The 22,796-nt window shown below is 47.0% G+C and overlaps 1 protein-coding gene across 1 annotated transcript in view; it reads left to right on the forward strand.

Moving 5' to 3' along the window:
* The window catches only part of LOC139380854 (voltage-dependent L-type calcium channel subunit beta-4-like), a 73,009-nt gene that overhangs the window by 29,596 nt on the left and 20,617 nt on the right, over positions 1-22,796 (forward strand). Inside the window, exons 3-5 of the mRNA XM_071123985.1 lie at positions 12,095-12,214; positions 12,463-12,585; positions 22,543-22,673. Coding sequence (XP_070980086.1) covers positions 12,095-12,214; positions 12,463-12,585; positions 22,543-22,673 — 374 coding nt within the window. The remainder of the gene's footprint in view (positions 1-12,094; positions 12,215-12,462; positions 12,586-22,542; positions 22,674-22,796) is intronic.

A 22,796-nucleotide genomic window follows, 5' to 3' on the forward strand; every position in this document is an offset into this window, starting at 1 on the left:
TCTGTCCCTCTTTATGTGTCTGTCTCTCTCTCTCTGTCCCTCTTTATGTGTCTGTCTCTCTCTCTCTGTCCCTCTTTATGTGTCTGTCTCTCTCTCTCTGTCCCTCGTTATGTGTCTGTCTCTCTCTCTCTGTCCCGCTTTATGTGTCTGTCTCTCTCTCTCTGTCCCTCTTTATGTGTCTGTCTCTCTCTCTCTGTCCCTCTTTATGTGTCTGTCTCTCTCTCTCTGTCCCTCGTTATGTGTCTGTCTCTCTCTCTCTGTCCCTCTTTATGTGTCTGTCTCTCTCTCTCTGTCCCTCTTTATGTGTCTGTCTCTCTCTCTCTGTCCCTCTTTATGTGTCTGTCTCTCTCTCTCTGTCCCTCTTTATGTGTCTGTCTCTCTCTCTCTGTCCCTCTTTATGTGTCTGTCTCTCTCTCTCTGTCCCTCTTTATGTGTCTGTCTCTCTCTCTCTGTCCCTCTTTATGTGTCTGTCTCTCTCTCTCTGTCCCTCTTTATGTGTCTGTCTCTCTCTCTCTGTCCCTCGTTATGTGTCTGTCTCTCTCTCTCTGTCCCTCTTTATGTGTCTGTCTCTCTCTCTCTGTCCCTCGTTATGTGTCTGTCTCTCTCTCTCTGTCCCTCTTTATGTGTCTGTCTCTCTCTCTCTGTCCCTCGTTATGTGTCTGTCTCTCTCTCTCTGTCCCTCTTTATGTGTCTGTCTCTCTCTCTCTGTCCCTCTTTATGTGTCTGTCTCTCTCTCTCTGTCCCTCTTTATGTGTCTGTCTCTCTCTCTCTGTCCCTCTTTATGTGTCTGTCTCTCTCTCTCTGTCCCTCGTTATGTGTCTGTCTCTCTCTCTCTGTCCCTCTTTATGTGTCTGTCTCTCTCTCTCTGTCCCTCTTTATGTGTCTGTCTCTCTCTCTCTGTCCCTCTTTATGTGTCTGTCTCTCTCTCTCTGTCCCTCGTTATGTGTCTGTCTCTCTCTCTCTGTCCCTCTTTATGTGTCTGTCTCTCTCTCTCTGTCCCTCTTTATGTGTCTGTCTCTCTCTCTCTGTCCCTCTTTATGTGTCTGTCTCTCTCTCTCTGTCCCTCTTTATGTGTCTGTCTCTCTCTCTCTGTCCCTCTTTATGTGTCTGTCTCTCTCTCTCTGTCCCTCTTTATGTGTCTGTCTCTCTCTCTCTGTCCCTCTTTATGTGTCTGTCTCTCTCTCTCTGTCCCTCTTTATGTGTCTGTCTCTCTCTCTCTGTCCCTCTTTATGTGTCTGTCTCTCTCTCTCTGTCCCTCTTTATGTGTCTGTCTCTCTCTCTCTGTCCCTCTTTATGTGTCTGTCTCTCTCTCTCTGTCCCTCGTTATGTGTCTGTCTCTCTCTCTCTGTCCCTCTTTATGTGTCTGTCTCTCTCTCTCTGTCCCTCGTTATGTGTCTGTCTCTCTCTCTCTCTCTCTGTCCCTCTTTATGTGTCTGTCTCTCTCTCTCTGTCCCTCGTTATGTGTCTGTCTCTCTCTCTCTGTCCCTCTTTATGTGTCTGTCTCTCTCTCTCTGTCCCTCTTTATGTGTCTGTCTCTCTCTCTCTGTCCCTCTTTATGTGTCTGTCTCTCTCTCTCTGTCCCTCTTTATGTGTCTGTCTCTCTCTCTCTGTCCCTCGTTATGTGTCTGTCTCTCTCTCTCTGTCCCTCTTTATGTGTCTGTCTCTCTCTCTCTGTCCCTCTTTATGTGTCTGTCTCTCTCTCTCTGTCCCTCTTTATGTGTCTGTCTCTCTCTCTCTGTCCCTCTTTATGTGTCTGTCTCTCTCTCTCTGTCCCTCTTTATGTGTCTGTCTCTCTCTCTCTGTCCCTCGTTATGTGTCTGTCTCTCTCTCTCTGTCCCTCTTTATGTGTCTGTCTCTCTCTCTCTGTCCCTCTTTATGTGTCTGTCTCTCTCTCTCTGTCCCTCTTTATGTGTCTGTCTCTCTCTCTCTGTCCCTCTTTATGTGTCTGTCTCTCTCTCTCTGTCCCTCTTTATGTGTCTGTCTCTCTCTCTCTGTCCCTCTTTATGTGTCTGTCTCTCTCTCTCTGTCCCTCTTTATGTGTCTGTCTCTCTCTCTCTGTCCCTCTTTATGTGTCTGTCTCTCTCTCTCTGTCCCTCTTTATGTGTCTGTCTCTCTCTCTCTGTCCCTCTTTATGTGTCTGTCTCTCTCTCTCTGTCCCTCTTTATGTGTCTGTCTCTCTCTCTCTGTCCCTCTTTATGTGTCTGTCTCTCTCTCTCTGTCCCTCTTTATGTGTCTGTCTCTCTCTCTCTGTCCCTCTTTATGTGTCTGTCTCTCTCTGTCTGTCCCTCTTTATGTGTCTGTCTCTCTCTCTCTCTGTCCCTCTTTATGTGTCTGTCTCTCTCTCTCTGTCCCTCTTTATGTGTCTGTCTCTCTCTCTGTCCCTCTTTATGTGTCTGTCTCTCTCTCTCTGTCCCTCTTTATGTGTCTGTCTCTCTCTCTCTGTCCCTCTTTATGTGTCTGTCTCTCTCTCTCTGTCCCTCTTTATGTGTCTGTCTCTCTCTCTCTCTGTCCCTCTTTATGTGTCTGTATCTCTCTCTCTGTCCCTCTTTATGTGTCTGTCTCTCTCTCTCTGTCCCTCTTTATGTGTCTGTCTCTCTCTCTCTGTCCCTCTTTATGTGTCTGTCTCTCTCTCTCTGTCCCTCTTTATGTGTCTGTCTCTCTCTCTCTGTCCCTCTTTATGTGTCTGTCTCTCTCTCTCTGTCCCTCTTTATGTGTCTGTCTCTCTCTCTGTCCCTCTTTATGTGTCTGTCTCTCTCTCTCTGTCCCTCTTTATGTGTCTGTCTCTCTCTCTCTGTCCCTCTTTATGTGTCTGTCTCTCTCTCTGTCCCTCTTTATGTGTCTGTCTCTCTCTCTCTGTCCCTCTTTATGTGTCTGTCTCTCTCTCTCTGTCCCTCGTTATGTGTCTGTCTCTCTCTCTCTGTCCCTCTTTATGTGTCTGTCTCTCTCTCTCTGTCCCTCTTTATGTGTCTGTCTCTCTCTCTGTCCCTCTTTATGTGTCTGTCTCTCTCTCTCTGTCCCTCTTTATGTGTCTGTCTCTCTCTCTGTCCCTCTTTATGTGTCTGTCTCTCTCTCTCTGTCCCTCTTTATGTGTCTGTCTCTCTCTCTCTGTCCCTCTTTATGTGTCTGTCTCTCTCTCTGTCCCTCTTTATGTGTCTGTCTCTCTCTCTGTCCCTCTTTATGTGTCTGTCTCTCTCTCTGTCCCTCTTTATGTGTCTGTCTCTCTCTCTCTGTCCCTCTTTATGTGTCTGTCTCTCTCTCTCTGTCCCTCTTTATGTGTCTGTCTCTCTCTCTCTGTCCCTCTTTATGTGTCTGTCTCTCTCTCTCTGTCCCTCGTTATGTGTCTGTCTCTCTCTCTGTCCCTCTTTATGTGTCTGTCTCTCTCTCTCTGTCCCACTTTATGTGTCTGTCTCTCTCTCTCTGTCCCTCTTTATGTGTCTGTCTCTCTCTCTGTCCCTCTTTATGTGTCTGTCTCTCTCTCTCTGTCCCTCTTTATGTGTCTGTCTCTCTCTCTCTGTCCCTCTTTATGTGTCTGTCTCTCTCTCTCTGTCCCTCTTTATGTGTCTGTCTCTCTCTCTCTGTCCCTCTTTATGTGTCTGTCTCTCTCTCTGTCCCTCTTTATGTGTCTGTCTCTCTCTCTCTGTCCCTCTTTATGTGTCTGTCTCTCTCTCTCTGTCCCTCTTTATGTGTCTGTCTCTCTCTCTCTGTCCCTCGTTATGTGTCTGTCTCTCTCTCTGTCCCTCTTTATGTGTCTGTCTCTCTCTCTCTGTCCCTCTTCATGTGTCTGTCTCTCTCTCTCTGTCCCTCTTTATGTGTCTGTCTCTCTCTCTCTGTCCCTCGTTATGTGTCTGTCTCTCTCTCTGTCCCTCTTTATGTGTCTGTCTCTCTCTCTCTGTCCCTCGTTATGTGTCTGTCTCTCTCTCTGTCCCTCGTTATGTGTCTGTCTCTCTCTCTGTCCCTCTTTATGTGTCTGTCTCTCTCTCTGTCCCTCGTTATGTGTCTGTCTCTCTCTCTGTCCCTCTTTATGTGTCTGTCTCTCTCTCTGTCCCTCTTTATGTGTCTGTCTCTCTCTCTGTCCCTCTTTATGTGTCTGTCTCTCTCTCTGTCCCTCTTTATGTGTCTGTCCCTCTTTATGTGTCTCTCTCTCTCTGTCCCTCTTTATGTGTCTGTCTCTCTCTCTCTGTCCCTCTTTATGTGTCTGTCTCTCTCTCTCTGTCCCTCTTTATGTGTCTGTCTCTCTCTCTCTGTCCCTCTTTATGTGTCTGTCTCTCTCTCTCTGTCCCTCTTTATGTGTCTGTCTCTCTCTCTGTCCCTCTTTATGTGTCTGTCTCTCTCTCTCTGTCCCTCTTTATGTGTCTGTCTCTCTCTCTGTCCCTCTTTATGTGTCTGTCTCTCTCTCTGTCCCTCTTTATGTGTCTGTCTCTCTCTCTCTGTCCCTCTTTATGTGTCTGTCTCTCTCTCTGTCCCTCTTTATGTGTCTGTCTCTCTCTCTCTGTCCCTCTTTATGTGTCTGTCTCTCTCTCTCTGTCCCTCTTTATGTGTCTGTCTCTCTCTCTCTGTCCCTCTTTATGTGTCTGTCTCTCTCTCTCTGTCCCTCTTTATGTGTCTGTCTCTCTCTCTCTGTCCCTCTTTATGTGTCTGTCTCTCTCTCTCTGTCCCTCTTTATGTGTCTGTCTCTCTCTCTCTGTCCCTCTTTATGTGTCTGTCTCTCTCTCTCTGTCCCTCTTTATGTGTCTGTCTCTCTCTCTCTGTCCCTCTTTATGTGTCTGTCTCTCTCTCTCTGTCCCTCTTTATGTGTCTGTCTCTCTCTCTCTGTCCCTCTTTATGTGTCTGTCTCTCTCTCTCTGTCCCTCTTTATGTGTCTGTCTCTCTCTCTCTGTCCCTCTTTATGTGTCTGTCTCTCTCTCTCTGTCCCTCTTTATGTGTCTGTCTCTCTCTCTCTGTCCCTCTTTATGTGTCTGTCTCTCTCTCTCTGTCCCTCTTTATGTGTCTGTCTCTCTCTCTCTGTCCCTCTTTATGTGTCTGTCTCTCTCTCTCTGTCCCTCTTTATGTGTCTGTCTCTCTCTCTCTGTCCCTCTTTATGTGTCTGTCTCTCTCTCTCTGTCCCTCTTTATGTGTCTGTCTCTCTCTCTCTGTCCCTCGTTATGTGTCTGTCTCTCTCTCTCTGTCCCTCTTTATGTGTCTGTCTCTCTCTCTCTGTCCCTCTTTATGTGTCTGTCTCTCTCTCTCTGTCCCTCTTTATGTTCTCTTTATTTTTTATTTTATTTCATTTTTCTCTTTATCCCCCATTATTTTTATTTCTACTTTGCACATTCTTCCACTGCAAATCTACCATTCCAGTGTTTTACTTGCTATATTGTATTTACTTTGCCACCATGGCCTTTTTGCCTTTACCTCCCTTATCTCACCTCATTTGCTCACATCGTATATAGACTTGTTTATACTGTATTATTGACTGTATGTTTGTTTTACTCCATGTGTAACTCTGTGTCGTTGTATGTGTCGAACTGCTTTGCTTTATCTTGGCCAGGTCGCAATTGTAAATGAGAACTTGTTCTCAACTTGCCTACCTGGTTAAATAAAGGTAAAATAGGTTAGGAAGTGGAGCTCAGTTTCCACCTCATTTTGTGGGCAGTGTGCACATAGCCTGTCTTCTCTTGAGAGCCAGGTCTGCCTACGATGGCCTTTCTCAATAACAAGGCTATGCTCACTGAGTCGGTACATAGTCAAAGCTTTCCTTAAGTTTGGGTCAGTCACAGCGGTCAGGTATTCTGCCACTGTGTACTCTCTGATTAGGGCCAAATAGCATTCCAGTTTGCTCTGTTTTTTTGTTAATTCTTTCCAATGTGTCAAGTAATTATCTTTTTTTTTCTCATGATTTGGTTGGGTCTAATTGTGTTGCTTTCCTGGGGCTCTGTGGGGCCTGTTTGTGTTTGTGAACAGATCCCCAGGACCAGCTTGCTTAGGGGACTCTTCTCCAGGTTCATCTCTCTGTAGACGATGCCTTTGTTATGGAAGGTTTGGGAATCACTTCCTTTTAGGTGGTTGTAGAATTGAACAGCTCTTTCTGGATTTTGATCATTAGCGGATATCGGCCTAATTCTGCTCTGCATGCATTATTTGGTGTTTTACGTTGTACACAGAGGATATTTTTGCAGAATTCTGCATGCAGAGTCTCAATTTGGTGTTTGTTTCATTTTGTGAATTCTTGGTTGGTGAGCGGACCCCAGACCTCACAACCATGAAGAGAAATGGGTTCTATAACTGATTCCAGTATTTTTTGCCAGATCCTTCCTAAGTGGTATGTTTAATTTTATGTTCCTTTTGATGGTGTAGAAGGCCTTTCTGACAATGGTGTCTAGATGGAATTTGTATTTGTGGTCCTTGTAACTAGACCTTTTTTTTGAACACCATTATTTTGGTCTTGCGGAGATTTACTGTCAGGCCCCAGGTCTGACAGAATCTGTGCAGAAGATCTAGGTGCTGCTGTAGGCCCTCCTTGGTTGGTGAAAGAAGCACCAGATCATCAGCAAACAGTGGACATTTGACTTCAGATTCTAGTAGGGTGAGGCCGGGTGCTGCGGACTGTTCTAGTTCCCTCGCCAATTCGTTGATACAGTTATGTTGGAGTCATTAAAACTTGTTTTTCAACCACTACACAAATGTCTTGTTAACAAACTATAGTTTTGGCAAGTCGGTTAGGACATCTACTTTGGGATTGACACAAGTCATTTTTCCAAAAATTGTTTACAGACAAATTATTTCACTTATAATTCACTGTATCACAATTCCAGTGGGTCAGAAGTTCACATACACTAAGTTGACTGTGCCTTTAAACAGCTTGTAAAATTACAGAAAATTATGTCATGGCTTTAGAAACTTCTGATAGGCTAATTGACATCATTTGAATCAATTGGAGGTGTACCTGTGGATGTATTTCAAGGCCTTCCTTCAAACTCAGTGCCTCTTTGCTTGACATCATGGAAAAATCAAAAGAAATCAGCCAAGACCTCAGAAAAACATCAGCCAAGACCTCCACAAATCAGGTTCATTCTTGGGAGCAATTTCCATACGCCTGAAGGTACCACATTCATCTGTACAAACAATAGTACGCAAGTATAAACACCATGGACCACATAGCTGTCATATCGCTCAGGAAGGAGACGCGTTCTGTCTCCTAGAGATGAACGTACTTTGGAGCAAAGGACCTTGTGAAGATGCTGGAGGAAACAGGTACAAAAGTATCTATATACACAGTAAAACGAGTCCTATATCGACATAACCTGAATGGCCGCTCAGCAAGGAAGAAGCCACTGCTCCAAAACCGCCATAAAAAAGCCATAATACGGTTTGCAACTGCACATGGGGACAAAGATTGTACGTTTTGGAGAAATGTTCTCTGGTCTGATGAAACAAAAATAGATCTGATTGGCCATAATGACCGTCATTCTGTTTGGAGGAAAAAGGGGGAGGCTTGCAAGCCGAAGAACACCATCCCAACCGTGAAGCACGGGGGTGGCAGCATAATTTTGTGGGGGTGCTTTGCTGCAGGAGGGACTGGTGCACTTCACAAAATAGATGGCATCATGAGGCAGGAAAATTATGTGGATATATTGAAGCAACATCTCAAGGCGTCAGTCAGGAAGTTAAAGCTTGGTCACAAATGGGTCTTCCAAATGGACAATGACCCCAAGCATACTTCCAAAGTTGTGGCAAAGTGGCTTAAGGACAACAAAGTCAAATCAAAATCAAATCAAATTTTATTTGTCACATACACATAGTTAGCAGATGTAAATGCGAGTGTAGCGAAATGCTTGTGCTTCTAGTTCCGACCAAGCAGTACTATCTAACAAGTAATCTAACAATTTCACAACAAGTACCTTATACACACAAGTGTAAAGGAATGAATAAGAATATGTACATAACAATATATAGATGAGTTATAGCCGAACGGCATAGGCAAGATGCAGTAGATGGTATAGAGTGCAGTATATACATATGAGATGAGTAATGTAGGGTATGTAAACATTATATAAAGTGGCATCGTTTAAAGTGGCTAGTGACACATTTATTACATCCAATTTTTTATTATTAAAGTGGCTAGAGATTTGAGTCAGTATGTTGGCAGCAGCCACTCAATGTTAGTGATGGCTGTTCAACAGTCTGATGGTTTTGAGATAAAAGCTGTTTCTCAGTCTCTCAGTCCCTGCTTTGATGCACCTGTACTGACCTCGCCTTCTGGATGATAGCGGGGTGAACAGGCAGTGGCTCGGGTGGTTGTTGTCTTTGATGATCTTTTGGCCTTCCTGTGACATCGGGTGGTGTAGGTGTCCTGGATTGCAGGTAGTTTGCCCCCGGTGATGCGTTGTGCAGACCTCACTACCCTCTGGAGAGCCTTACGGTTGTGGGTGGAGCAGTTGCCGTACCTGGCGGTGATACAGCTCGACAGGATGCTCTCGATTGTGCATCTGTAAAAGTTTGTGAGTGTTTTTGGTGACAAGCCAAATTTCTTCAGCCTCCTGAGGTTGAAGAAGCGCTGCTGCGCCTTCTTCACCACACTGTCTATGTGGGTGGACCATTTCAGTTTGTCCGTGATGTGTACGCAGATTAACTTAAAACTTTCCACCTTCTCCACTACTGTCCCGTTGATGTGGATAGGGGGCTGTTCCCTCTGCTGTTTCCTGAAGTCCACGATCATCTCCTTTGTTTTGTTGAAATTGAGTGTGAGGTTATTTTCCTGACACTACACTCCGAGGACCCTCACCTCCTCCCTATAGGCCGTCTCGTCGTTGTTTGATAATCAAGCCTACCACTGTAGTGTCATCTGCAAACTTGATGATTGAGTTGGAGGCGTGCATGGCCACTCAGTCATGGGTGAACAGGGAGTACAGGAGAGGGCTGAGAACGCACCCTTGTGGGACCCCAGTGTTGAGGATCAGCTGGGTGTAGAAGTTTTTAGTTTGTCTAGGAGCAAGACATTGTGGTCCGCGACGGGGCTGGTATTCTTTTTGTAGTCCGTGATTGACTGTAGACCCTGCCAAATACCTCTTGTGTCCGAGCCGTTGAATTGCGACTCTACTTTGTCTCTATACTGACGCTTAGCTTGTATGATTGCCTTGCGGAGAGAATAGCTACACTGTTTGTATTCGGTCATGTTTCCAGTCGCCTTGCCCTGATTAAAAGCAGTGGTTCGGACTTTCAGTTTTGCGCGAATGCTGCCATCAATCCATGGTTTCTGGTTGGGGAAGGTTTTGGAGTGGCCATCACAAAGCCCTGACCTCAATCCTATAGAAAATATGTGGGCAGAACTGAAAAAGCGTGTGCGAGCAAGGAGGCCTACAAACCTGACTCAGTTACACCAGCTCTGTCAGGAGGAATGGGCCAAAATTCACCTAACTTATTGTTGGAAGCTTGTGGAAGGCTACCCGAAACATTTGACCAAACAATTTACAGGCAAGTACTAATTTAGTGTATGTAAACTTCTGACCCACTGGGAATGTGATGAAAGAAATAAAAGCTGAAAGAAATCATTGTCTCTTTTATTCTGACATTTCACATTCTTAAAATAAAGTGGTGATCCTAACTGACCTAAGACAGGGAATTTTTACTAGGATTAAATGTCAGGAATTGTGAAGAACTGAGTTTAAATGTATTTGGCTAAGGTGTATGTAAACTTCCGACTTCAATATGTTGAAGAGGGTGGGACTGCATCCCTGTCTCACCCCACCTCTCTCTCTCTCTCTTTCCCCTCTCTCAATATCCCCCTCTTTGCCTTTCTCCCTCTTTCCCCCCTTCTCTTTCTGTCCCTATCCCACTTTCTTTTCAGCCCCTACTTTCTATGTATGTACAGTCTGTCCCTATAGCTTCCTCTATCTCCACTTCACACTTTCTCGTTCCGTCATTTCCACTCTGACTGAGTGAGTGGGTGTTGTACCGGGGAACTCTCCCACCCGCCATTGACTCGTTAATAAGAGAAAGGGTGGTGTGTGTGTGTTGTGTGTGGCATCTGGGGGGCAGCTCTTCTGATCGTAATGACATGAGACTGGTTCTGCCTGAGGCTGGGTGGGGGACCCAACCACCGTATCCACCCCCACCCAGGGAGACAGAGACCGCGACACACTATCTCTCTGTCTCTGTCTCTCTTCCTCCCCCCTCTCTCTTTTGCTTGCTCTCCCTCCCTCTCTCGCTCTCTCTTTCGCTCTCTCTTTCACTCTCCCCTCCCCTCTCTCTGCCCCACTCTCTCTCTGTCTCTCTTATTGTCTCATTCTAATCAGACCTGTGCTCTTCTGAGAAAGGACTATTGAATACATTAGCAATAGACTACTTTGATCCAGGAATCAAAAGATCCCACACAAAAGGAACAATCCCCTTGAAGGTTGATTAACCTTGTTGCACCGGGCCTAAAAAGGCAACAGACGTTGACCAAGCTTTCTTTGAACCTTTTAGATAAATGAATCCCACTGCTGCTTCCAGTGAATCTAGTAGAAGTTGTAATGACCAACCACACTATACTGCACGTCATGGTGGTTTAACTGGTCATCTACCCTGTCACTCACTCACAGTTCTAACGCTAGTCCACTCTGCTCCCTTCAGTCTGACATTTGTTTTTGAATTCTTTGTGGGTCTGTGTAATCTGAGGGAATGTGTGTCTCTCTCTCTCTCTCTCTCTCTCTCTCTCTCTCTCTCTCTCTCTTTGTCTGTCTCTCTTTCTCTCTCTTTGTATCTCTCTCTCTTTGTCTCTCTCTCCTTCACTCTCTCTCTGTCTTTTTGTCTCTCTCTCTGTCTTTCACTCTCTTTCTGTCTCTTTCTCTCTCTCTGCCTGTCTCTCTCTTTCTCGCTCTGTATTTTTCTCTCTCTCTCTGTCTCCTTCTCTCTTTCTCTGTTTGTGTCTATCTCACTGTTCAGTTCCTCCTCATGCAGTATTGATCCAGCCAGTCTCTCTTTATTCCCACTCTCTCTCCACTTAATGTGGTTTCCAATGTGATCACTTCAACTAAGATCGGCTGGGTTGCTCACCGCTCGCCAGCTGTGGGCTTCAAAAACATTCCTATATTTGTGAGTTGTGTCTCCTGGCTCACCAGCTTTAATCAGGGTCCCTGTGATCCCGCTTGGAGAGGCATATTCCCGCTCACTCAACGTACGGACTCCACCTCTGTAGCACCTGGCTGCAGGCCTATCATAGCCACCTTCACTCAGTGCTCAGTACATTCTGACAATATTAGGACATGGGCACCTGAGTGGCGCCTGACTGTTATCTGACTGTTACCTGACTGTTATCTGACTGTTACCTGACTGTTACCTGACTGTTATCTGACTGTTATATTGTCCCTCTGCAGGGTTCAGCTGACTCCTACACTAGCCAATCATTTTACTGTTGTCTTCTTTCCTGCCTGTTACCTGCCTGTTACCTGACTGTTATCTGACTGTTATCTGACTGTTGTCTGACTGTTACCTGACTGTTATCTGACTGTTACCTGACTGTTATCTGACTGTTATCTGACTGTTACCTGACTGTTATCTGACTGTTATCTGACTGTTACCTGACTGTTATCTGACTGTTCCCTGACTGTTACCTGACTGTTACCTGACTGTTACCTGACTGTTATCTGACTGTTACCTGACTGTTACCTGCCTGTTATCTGACTTTTATATTGTCCCTCTGCAGGGTTCAGCTGACTCTTACACTAGCCAATCATTTTACTGTTGTCTTCTTTCCTGACTGTTACCTGACTGTTTGTTACCTGACTGTTGCCTGCCTGTTACCTGACTGTTGTCTGACTGTTACCTGACTGTTATCTGACTGTTACCTGACTGTTATCTGACTGTTATCTGACTGTTACCTGACTGTTATCTGACTGTTATCTGACTGTTACCTGACTGTTATCTGACTGTTCCCTGACTGTTACCTGACTGTTACCTGACTGTTACCTGACTGTTATCTGACTGTTACCTGACTGTTACCTGCCTGTTATCTGACTGTTACCTGACTGTTATCTGACTGTTATCTGACTGTTACCTGACTGTTATCTGACTGTTGCCTGCCTGTTACCTGACTGTTATCTGACTGTTGTCTGACTGTTATATTGTCCCTCTGCAGGGTTCAGCTGACTCTTACACTAGCCGACCATCGGACTCAGATGTCTCCTTGGAGGAGGAACCGGCAGGAGGAAAGCTGGAGAAGGAGCAGCAGGCTGCTGTACAGCTGGAGAGGGCCAAGGTGAGACACCTGCAGGGTGTTCCACTGTGGAGCCTTATGCTATACTAGGCACATAGGGGCCTTGTTCTGAACCTATCATTGGAAAGGTCCCAGTAGGCAAGGCTGGTTGAAATGAAGTTATTTATTAAAACCACATTACAACCAGAACTGGTATATTTGCAGAACATTTTGCCCACTGGGTTATGGTTGAGCTTATCTAGCTAGGCTAGGCACTCTTCTTATACATGGCGTTTCCTGTATCGTCTCAGGCCAAAGCGGTGGCCTTTGCTGTGAAGACTAACATCAGTTACTGTGGAGCCCTGGATGAGGATGTCCCTGTGGCAGGAACCGCCATCTCCTTCGATGCCAAGGACTTCCTGCACATTAAAGAGGTACAATATACTGTACAGTACATAACAACCCTACTGCTACAGCTATGCCTGTGTCTGAAATGGCATTCTATTACCTATGTAGTGAACTACTTTTGGCCGGAGCCCATGAGTACTGCACTATATAGGGAATAGGGTGCCATTTCAGACAACCTATGTTTGCTGCAAGCCATATCTGTTCAAGGGCCATTATGGATGAATCAATATCAATAATGCATGTCCCGTTTTAGATCCGAGAACAATGGACTAGTGAGTGTGTATACAGCCTAGTATGTCTGTGGAGTTTACACACTCTTCTTTTCTATTCTGAGTCATTGTGTTGTTTTGTGTTGACTTTCAAAGTTGCATACAGTCGCCTAGGGTAAGCAGTCGCCTAGGGCCCCCGGCCGTTAGAGGGCCCGACCCAAAATATGTTTTTCTTTATTTTTGGGGGGGGACTCAGTCAGCGTTTCAACTTGCTGTTGAGAGTTAGAATAGTAGAATACACAAGGTGCAAGTTCTAAATGTGGTTGTGCATCAGCAATTTTCAGTTTTTCTCCTGTTTTGTCACTCAGTTAGCCCATGTCAGCTAACATTGTTTAGATTGTTAAGTTAGTCTAGCCAGTTATCTAAACGTATAGTAATCATGTCCGAATACCAGTGGTGTAAAGTACTTGAGTAAAAATACTTTAAAGTACTACTTCAGTAGTTTTGGGGGTATCTGTACTTTACTTTACTATTTATATTTTTGACAACTTTTCTTTTACTTCACTACATTTCTAAAGAAAATAATGTACATTTACTCCATACATTTTCCCTGACACCCAAAAGTATAAATGTGTATAATTGCAGGAAATTAGCTTTAAAATTACAACATTTTCTCTCCACCCCATGGTAAAATGTGTATGCCGGAAGCAAACCTGCTTTAAAACTGCAATAATGTCTCTCTTCCCAATGGCAAAATTAGTAGAATGACATGACATTTGTTATAAATTGCTCAATTGTCTCTTCGCCCCATGGCAAAATGTGTAGAACTGCAGAAAACTTGCTTTGAAACGGCAACATTTTCGCTACGCCACATGACAAAATGTGTAGAATTGTAGGAAATTAACTTTAAAGCGTACATTTTTCTGTCCACCGTCATTTCTCTCCACCCGCTTGGTGGGGACTAAGATTGAATCATACTACACCGGCTCTGATGCTCGTCGGATGTGGCAGGGCTTGCAAACCATTACAGACTACAAAGGGAAGCACAGCCGAGAGCTACCCAGTGACACGACCCTACCAGACGAGCTAAACTACTTCTATGCTCTCTTTGAGGCAAATAACACTGAAACATGCATGAGAGCACCAGCTGTTCCGGAAGACTGATCACGCTCTCCGCAGCCAATGTGAGTAAGACCTTTAAACAGGTCAATATTCACAAGGCCGCAGGGCCAGACATGTACTGCGAGCATGCTCTGACCAATTGGCAAGTGTCTTCACTGACATTTTCAACCTGTCCCTGACTGAGTCTGTAATACCAACATGTTTTAAGCAGACCACCATAGTGCCTGTGCCCAAGAACCCTAAGGTAACCTGCCTAAATGACTACCAACACGTAGCACTCACGTCTGTAGCCATGAAGTGCTTTAAAATGCTGATCATGGCTCACATCAACACCATTCTCCCAGAAACCCTAGACCCACTCCAATTTGCATACCGCCCCAACAGATCCACAGATTATGCAATCTATATTGCACTCCACACTGCCCTTTCCCACCTGGACCAAAGAAACACCTATGCGAGAACACTATTCATTGACTACATCTCAGCGTTCAACACCATAGGGCCCTCAAAGCTCATCAATAAGCTAAGGACTTTGGGACTAAACACCTCCCTCTGCAACTGGATCCTGGACTTCCTGACGGGCTGCTCCCATGTGGTAAGGGTAGGTAACAAGACATCCGCCACGCTGATCCGCAACACAGGGGTCCCTCAGGGATGCGTGCTCTGTCCCCTCCTGTACTCCCTATTCACTCATGACTGCACGGCCAGGCACGACTCCAACACCATCATTAAGTTTGCCGATGACACAACAGTAATAGGCCTGATTTTGCGAGTAGTAGAACCACTGAATTCTAATTTCAAAGCTGTGGCAAGTTTAGCATAGTCATTTAGCACGTGTTGCTGTTGTAGACTAATGAACCTTGTCACGTGTCTATTCGATGTTCGCTTCAACAAGTAAACCCTGTCACAACCCGTAGCTTTCGTGTAGCCATCCAACACGTCCTCTATGTCAGCTAGGAACGTCTCAGTATCGTTTGGCTGACCTGGAACGGGGTCAAAGGTGGGGAAATTCTTGATGAGTTTGTCAAGGTATTCCGCGCCAGGCGAGCGGAGAGGGTTGGCTTCATCCTGTGGAGAGATTGGGGCCGAAAGGCCAAGAGGAGAAGCCAAGCCTTGTTGTTGTTGGCCAAGAGGCGCAATATTACTCTGTGCCGAATGACCAAGAGGAGAAGACTGAGGGACACATGAGGGAGGCAAGGTCTGAAACCTATCGTCTTTACTCCTGTGAGTACAGGGCTCTGGTTGCTTGGATTGGATTCATCTGGATTACCTAAGGGTACCTATTTCCTCCGCTTGGGGCTGTTTTTCTGCAAAGGGACCAGGACGACTGATCCGTGTAAAGGAAAGAATGAATGGGGCCATGTATCGTGAGATTTTGAGTGAAAACCTCCTTCCATCAGCAAGGGCATTGAAGATGAAACATGGCTGGGTCTTTCAGCATGACAATGATCCCAAACACACCGCCCGGGCAACGAAAGAGTGGCTTCGTAAGAAGCATTTCAAGGTCCTGGAGTGGCCTAGCCAGTCTCCAGATCTCAACCCCATAGAAAATCTTTGGAGGGAGTTGAAAGTCCGTGTTGCCCAGCAACAGCCCCAAAAAATCGCTGCTCTAGAGGAGATCTGCATGGAGGAATGAGCCAAAATACCAGCAACAGTGTGTGAAAACCTTGTGAAGACTTACAGAAAACGTTTGACCTCTGTCATTGCCAACAGAGGGTATATAACAAAGTATTGAGAAACTTTTGTGATTGACCAAATACTTATTTTCCACCATAATTTGCAAATAAATTCATAAAAAATCCTACAATGTGATTTTCTGGATTTATTTTTCTCATTTTGTCTGTCATAGTTAAAGTGTACCTATGATGAAAATTACAGGCCTCTCTCATCTTTTTAAGTGGGAGAACATGCACAATTGGTGGCTGACTAAATACTTTTTTGCCCCACTGTATATAAATGTAGGCAAGTCAGTTAAGAACAAATTCTTATTTACAATGACGGCCTGCCAGGGAACAGTGTAACAGTGTAACCCACTTTTCCCTGGCAGGCCGTCATTGTAAATAAGAATTGCCTTGTTCAGGGGCAGAACGACCTTATCAGCTCGGGGATTCGATCCAGCAACCTTTTGGTTAGTGGCCCAACGCTCTAACCACTAGGCTACCTGCCACCCCAAAAAGACAAATACATAGTCAAGAAAGAGTGTGCTCTTTCCAGTCTTTTCAGTCCTCTGAAGCAGGTCGTCAGCAGATTGTCACTGTCAAAAACACTGTCCTTGGAGAACAATTCTGAGGTAATAATTTTGCGCGGACTGAGCAAGTATTTATTTTTTTGTATTTATTTGACCCCCTTTTTCTCCACAATTCCAGTTGGTAGTTACAGTCTTGTTGTAACGGTTTTCTATATGAGAAGGAGAGTCGGACCAAAATGCAGCGTGTCGATTGCGATCCATGTTTTAATAAACAAACGTAAAACACGAATCAATACAAACACTACAAAAATAAAGAACGTAATGAACGTAACGAAAACCTAAACAGCCTATCTGGTGAAAACACATAGACAGGAACAATCACCCACAAACACACAGTGAAACCCAGGCTACCTAAATATGGTTCCCAATCAGAGACAATGACGAACACCTGCCTCTGATTGAGAACCATATCAGGCCGAACATAGAACTAGACAAACTAGACATGTAACATAGAATGCCCACTCAGATCACACCCTGACCAACCAAAACATAGAAACATACAAAGTAAACTATGGTCAGGGTGTGACAGTACCCCCCCCCCCCCCCCCCCCCAAGGTGCGGACTCCGGCCGCAAAACCTGAACCTATAGGGGAGGGTCTGGGTGGGCATCTGTCCGCGGTGGCGGCTCTGGCGCTGGACGTGGACCCCACTCCATAATAGTCTTAGTCCACCTCCTTAGCGTCCCTAGATAGGTTACCCTCCTAAATGACAGCTCGGGACAGAGGGGCAGCTCGGAACAGAAGGACAGCTCGGGACAGAGGTAGCTCGGGACTGATGGGTAGCTCAGCACTGAGAGGAAGCTCAGCACTGAGAGGAAGCTCAGTACTGAGAGGAAGCTCAGGCAGGTAGTTGGATCCGGCAGATCCTGGCTGGCTGGCGGTTCTGGCAGATCCTGGCTGACTGGCAGATCTGGCAGATCCTGGCCGACTGGCAGATCTGGCAGATCCTGGCCGACTGGCAGATCTGGCAGAGTCTGGCCGACTGGCAGATCTGGCAGAGTCTGGCCGACTGGCAGATCTGGCAGAGTCTGGCCGACTGGCAGATCTGGAAGAGTCTGGCCGACTGGCAGATCTGGAAGAGTCTGGTCGACTGGCAGATCTGGAAGAGTATGGTCGACTGGCAGATCTGGAAGAGTATGGTCGACTGGCAGATCTGGAAGAGTCTGGTCGACTGGCAGATCTGGAAGAGTCTGGTCGACTGGCAGATCTGGAAGAGTCTGGTCGACTGGCAGATCTGGAAGAGTCTGGTCGACTGGCAGATCTGGAAGAGTCTGGTCGACTGGCAGCTCTGGCTGCTCCATGCTGACTGGCTGCTCCATGCTGACTGGCAGCTCTGGCTGCTCCATGCTGACTGACTGCTCCATGCTGACTGGCAGCTCTGGCTGCTCCATGCTGACTGGCTGCTCCATGCTGACTGGCAGCTCTGGCTGCTCCATGCTGACTGGCTGCTCTGGCTGCTCCATGCTGACTGGCTGCTCCATGCTGACTGGCTGCTCTGGCTGCTCCATGCTGCCTGGCTGCTCCATGCTGACTGGCGGCCCTGGCTGCTCCATGCTGACTGGCGGCCCTGGCTGCTCCATGCTGACTGGCGGCCCTGGCTGCTCCATGCTGACTGGCGGCTCTGGCTGCTCCATGCTAACTGGCAGCTCTGGCGGCTCCTTGCAGACTGGCAGCTCTGGCGGCTCCTTGCAGACTGGCAGCTCTGGCGGCATCCTGCAGACTGGCAGCTCTGGCGGCTCCTTGCAGACTGGCAGCTCCTTGCAGACTGGCAGGTTTATGCAGACTGGCAGCTCCTTGCAGACTGGCAGCTCCTTGCAGACTGGCAGCTCCTTGCAGACTGGCAGGTTTATGCAGACTGGCAGCTCCTTGCAGACTGGCAGCTCTATGCAGACTGGCAGCTCCATGCAGACTGGCAGCTCCATGCAGACTGGCAGCTCCTTGCAGACTGGCAGCTCCTTGCAGACTGGCAGCTCCTTGCAGACTGGCAGTTCTGAACAGGCGGGAGACTCCGGCAGCGCTGTAGAGGCGGAAAGCTCTGACAGCGCTAAACAGGCGGGAGACTCCGACAGCGCTGGAGAGGAGGAGGGCTCCGACAGCGCTGGACAGGCGAGGCGCACTGTAGGCCTGATGCGTGGTGCTGGCACTGGTGGTACTGGGCCAAGGACACTCACAGGAAGCCTGGTGCGGGGAGCTGCTACCGGAGGGCTGGGGTGTGGAGGTGGTACTGGAAAAACCGGACCGTGCAGGCGCACTGGAGCTCTTGAGCACCGAGCCTGCCCAACCTTACCTGGTTGAATGCTCACGGTCGCCCTGCCAGTGCGGCGAGGTGGAATAGCCCACACTGGGCTATGCAGGCGAACCGGAGACACCGAGCGCAAGGCTGGTGCCATGTAAGCCGGCCCAAGGAGACGCACTGGGGACCAGCTGCGTAGAGCCGGCTTCATGGCATTAGGCTCGACGCTCAATCTAGCCCGGCCGACACGCGGAGCTGGAATATACCGCACCGGGCTATGCACCCGCACTGGAGACACCGTGCGCACCACTGCATAACACGGTGCCTGTCCGGTCTCTCTAGCCCCCCGGTAAGCACAGGGAGTTTGCGCAGGTCTCCTACCTGGCGTAGCCATACTCCCTGTTAGCCCCCCCCTAAGAAATTTTTGGGGCTGCCTCTCGGGCTTCCTTGCCAGCCGTGTTCCGTCATATCGCCGGCTCCTCTCTCCGGCTGCCTCTGCTCTCCTAAGTGCCTCCACCTGTTCCCATGGGAGGCGATCTCTTCCAGCCAGTATCTCCTCCCAAGTGTAACAGCCCTTGCCATCCAAAACGTCCTCCCAAGTCCATTCCTCTTTACGCTGCTGTTGCTGCCTGTTGACACGCTGCTTGGTCCGTTGGTGGTGGGTGATTCTGTAACGGTTTTCTATATGAGAAGGAGAGTCGGACCAAAATGCAGCGTGTCGATTGCGATCCATGTTTTAATAAACAAACGTAAAACACGAATCAATACAAACACTACAAAAATAAAGAACGTAATGAACGTAACGAAAACCTAAACAGCCTATCTGGTGAAAACACATAGACAGGAACAATCACCCACAAACACACAGTGAAACCCAGGCTACCTAAATATGGTTCCCAATCAGAGACAATGACGAACACCTGCCTCTGATTGAGAACCATATCAGGCCGAACATAGAACTAGACAAACTAGACATGTAACATAGAATGCCCACTCAGATCACACCCTGACCAACCAAAACATAGAAACATACAAAGTAAACTATGGTCAGGGTGTGACACTTGTCCCATTGCTTCAACTCCCGTATGGACTCGGGAGAGGCAAAAGTCGAGAACCATGCGTCCTCTGAAACACTTCCCCGCCAAGCCGCACTGCTTCTTGACACACTGCACGCTTAACCCCGGAAGCCAGCCGCACAAATGTGTCAGGGAAACACTGTACACCTAGCGACCGTGTCAGCATGCATGCACCCAGCCCGCCACAGTAGTCGCTAGAGCTCGATGGGACAAGGACCGGCCAAACAAGATCCGGCCAAACCTTCCCTAACCTGGACGACGTTGGGCCATTTGTGCGTCGCCTCATGGTTCTCCTGTTCACGGCCGACTGCGGCAAAGCCCGGTATCTAACCAGGATCTGTAGTAACGCAGCTAGCACTGCGATGTAGTGCCTTAGACCACTGCGCCACTCAGGAGGCCCTGAGCAAGCATTTATGCGGTCCGGGTAAGGGCGTGGCATGTGTCTAAAATTATTTTGTGAGCATTGCGGAGGGCACTGACCTTAAAGATCTCATAGCACGGTGCTTTAACACATGTCCACTTATTTTGCCTGGGCTTTTGTATGTGTTACATCCCCTGAACAACTTCAAAACATCATCCTGTTTAACAACAACCCTCTCAAACATTTGTAATGATGCTTCCATTTGTTTTACCTCTGACATAAAGTTGTCTGAATCAAATCTTGAGAAGAAAACATTCAGTTCATTAACCATGTTCTGGCCCTCATGTCTCCCAAGGTCAGCACTGTTTTCCCCCCTGCCTATGTGGGGGGCACTAGACATGGATTTAATCCCTGGCCAGGCCACCCTTGTGTTTCCTGAGGAGAGGCTCCTCTCCACCCTTTGCTTGTATGCCTCCTTGTTCACCAGTATCTGTCTTTTGAGCTCACATTGTACATCTCTTACATCCTGTCTATCACCCTCAGCATGAACTGATCTCACGTTGTACATCTCTTAAAGCCTGTCTATTACCCTCAGAATAAACTGATCTCACATTGTACATCTCTTAAAGCCTGTCTATCACCCTTAGCATAAACTGATCTCACGTTGTACATCTCTTAAAGCCTGTCTATCACCCTCAGCATAAACTGATCTCACGTTGTACATCTCTTAAAGCCTGTCTATCACCCCCAGCATAAACTGCCTTCTTCCTATTAAGTATTGATTTTTAGATGTTTTGATACCTAAGGCTTATTGTTAGAGAAGATTTTTCAGGTTTTAGTAGACACAATTGACAACACAGAAGTTTACAGAAGTCTGAAACAACATCTGTGAGTTCATCGAGATCAGTGCTGCTGTCCTCAAATACCTCCCACATTGTACAGTCAAAACACCTCTGGAGACCAGATACCTCCCACATTGTACAGTCAAAACACCCCTGGAGACCAGATACCTCCCACATTGTACAGTCAAAACACCCCTGGAGACCAGATACCTCCCACATAGTACAGTCAAAACACCCCTGGAGACGAGATACCTCCCACATTGTACAGTCAAAACACCCCTGGAGACGAGATACCTCCCACAATGTACAGTCAAAACACCCCTGGACACCAGATACCTCCCACAATGTACAGTCAAAACACCCCTGGAGACCAGATGCCTCCCACATTGTACAGTCAAAACACCCCTGGAGACCAGATACCTCCCACATTGTACAGTCAAAACACCCCTGGAGACCAGATACCTCCCACATTGTACAGTCAAAACACCCCTGGAGACAAGTGATACTGTTGTCATTCCAGATCTGGACAGTTTTAACTGTGGGTTTCTCCCTCTCCAGGAGCTGACAGTAGGTTGGCCTGAGGTAGACCACATTTTGGTCTGATGTCCCCAGGGGAGGTCTGGTGGTAGCAGAGAACGCATTTGGTATTGTCCCATAGCACAAGTCAAGAGTCTTATTTTTCCTAGTGTGACATTTCACATACTGGTGGTATGTGCACAGGACTTTGTGCAAAGTACAGTTGTTAAAATCCCCTAAAATAAATGTGAGTGCGTCTGGCGAGATAGATTCCAGTTTCTGTGACAGATTATAAATAATCTCTGATGCTTTTGCTATATTAGCTTTTGGTTGAATGTACACCACGGTAACAAACAATTGCGGGAACTCACAGGCAGATAGTAGGGTCACAGTGACACAGAAAGCAGTTCAATGTCGAGGGTTTCAGAGTCTCTCTCTTACCAGGATCCATTTACACCACTGGTCCCTGACAAGCAGGCAGACGCCCCCATCATGATGTTCCCTGTGATGCTCAGATCACGGTCCACTCTGACCAGAGTGAAGCCGGCTCCACTTCCCTGTCCGGGACTCTGTTATCCAGCCAAGTCTCAGTAAATGCCAGCAAACAGGCCTCCCGGTATTTGTGTTGGAAGCAAAAATTTGCTGACAGCTCATCTGCTTTAACCCTCAGTGACTAGGCATTGATCAGCACGTGGTGGGAAGGGAAATTTGTTCTTTAATTTTTTAACTCTTTGTCTGATTGCCCCATGTTTTCTACGTTTGCATTTGTGTTTGTAATCCACTCGCAGACAATCAGGGATTAGATGGGTCATTGGGATATCTATCGCGTTTGTGTTTGAGTTGCATTGTAGTAGGAACTCTCTGCTGTATTGGATTCTGCTGCCAGTAGCGTTTTCATCATTTAGTCTGTTTGTAGCAGGTATGTACATGATCAACAAGATCAGTCCAACACCCCACCACTGTAAAGCCATTGTTGACAGATGGCAAATAGTTTACAAACAAAGTGTTCAAATTCATGTTGCAAGTTCTAGCAACAGACCTAGCAACAGAAGCTAGAACTCATGGAATCCCATTGTGACGCAGAGGGGGACACTATTTGTCATGACAAGCCCCCAAAAGGCTAGAGCCGGCCCTGACTGTATGTCTATGAATTGTCACACACTTCTGTTCTAAGACATTCGCTTTGTGTTGCTTTGCCCACAGCCACATATAGTGTGTATTTTTCTGTGGAGTTTGCACACTCTCTTCTGTTCTGTTGTTTTGTGTTGTCTTGTCCACTACAGACGTACAGCAATGAGTGTACATATCAGTGTATAACAAACACACACACACTCACTTCACTCATTGTGTTGTTTAATGTTGTCTTGTCCACTACAGAAGTACAGTAATGACTGGTGGATCGGCCGGCTGGTGAAGGAGGGCTGTGAGATCGGATTCATCCCCAGCCCTCTGAAACTAGAGAACATCCGTCTACAGCAGGAGCAGAAGAGAGGTACACGCTCTTACGGGTAAGGCCCTGGTTGAGGGGCTGGGCAGGGGCTGGGGGGTGAGACGTTTACTGAGGGGGTGGGCTTGTTTGGGCAAATGGGCTGGGCTGGTGCTGGGAGGGTTTGGTTGGGTGGAGGGGCTGT

This window comes from Oncorhynchus clarkii, chromosome 22 (assembly GCF_045791955.1).
Source record: "Oncorhynchus clarkii lewisi isolate Uvic-CL-2024 chromosome 22, UVic_Ocla_1.0, whole genome shotgun sequence".
NCBI lineage: Eukaryota > Metazoa > Chordata > Actinopteri > Salmoniformes > Salmonidae > Oncorhynchus > Oncorhynchus clarkii.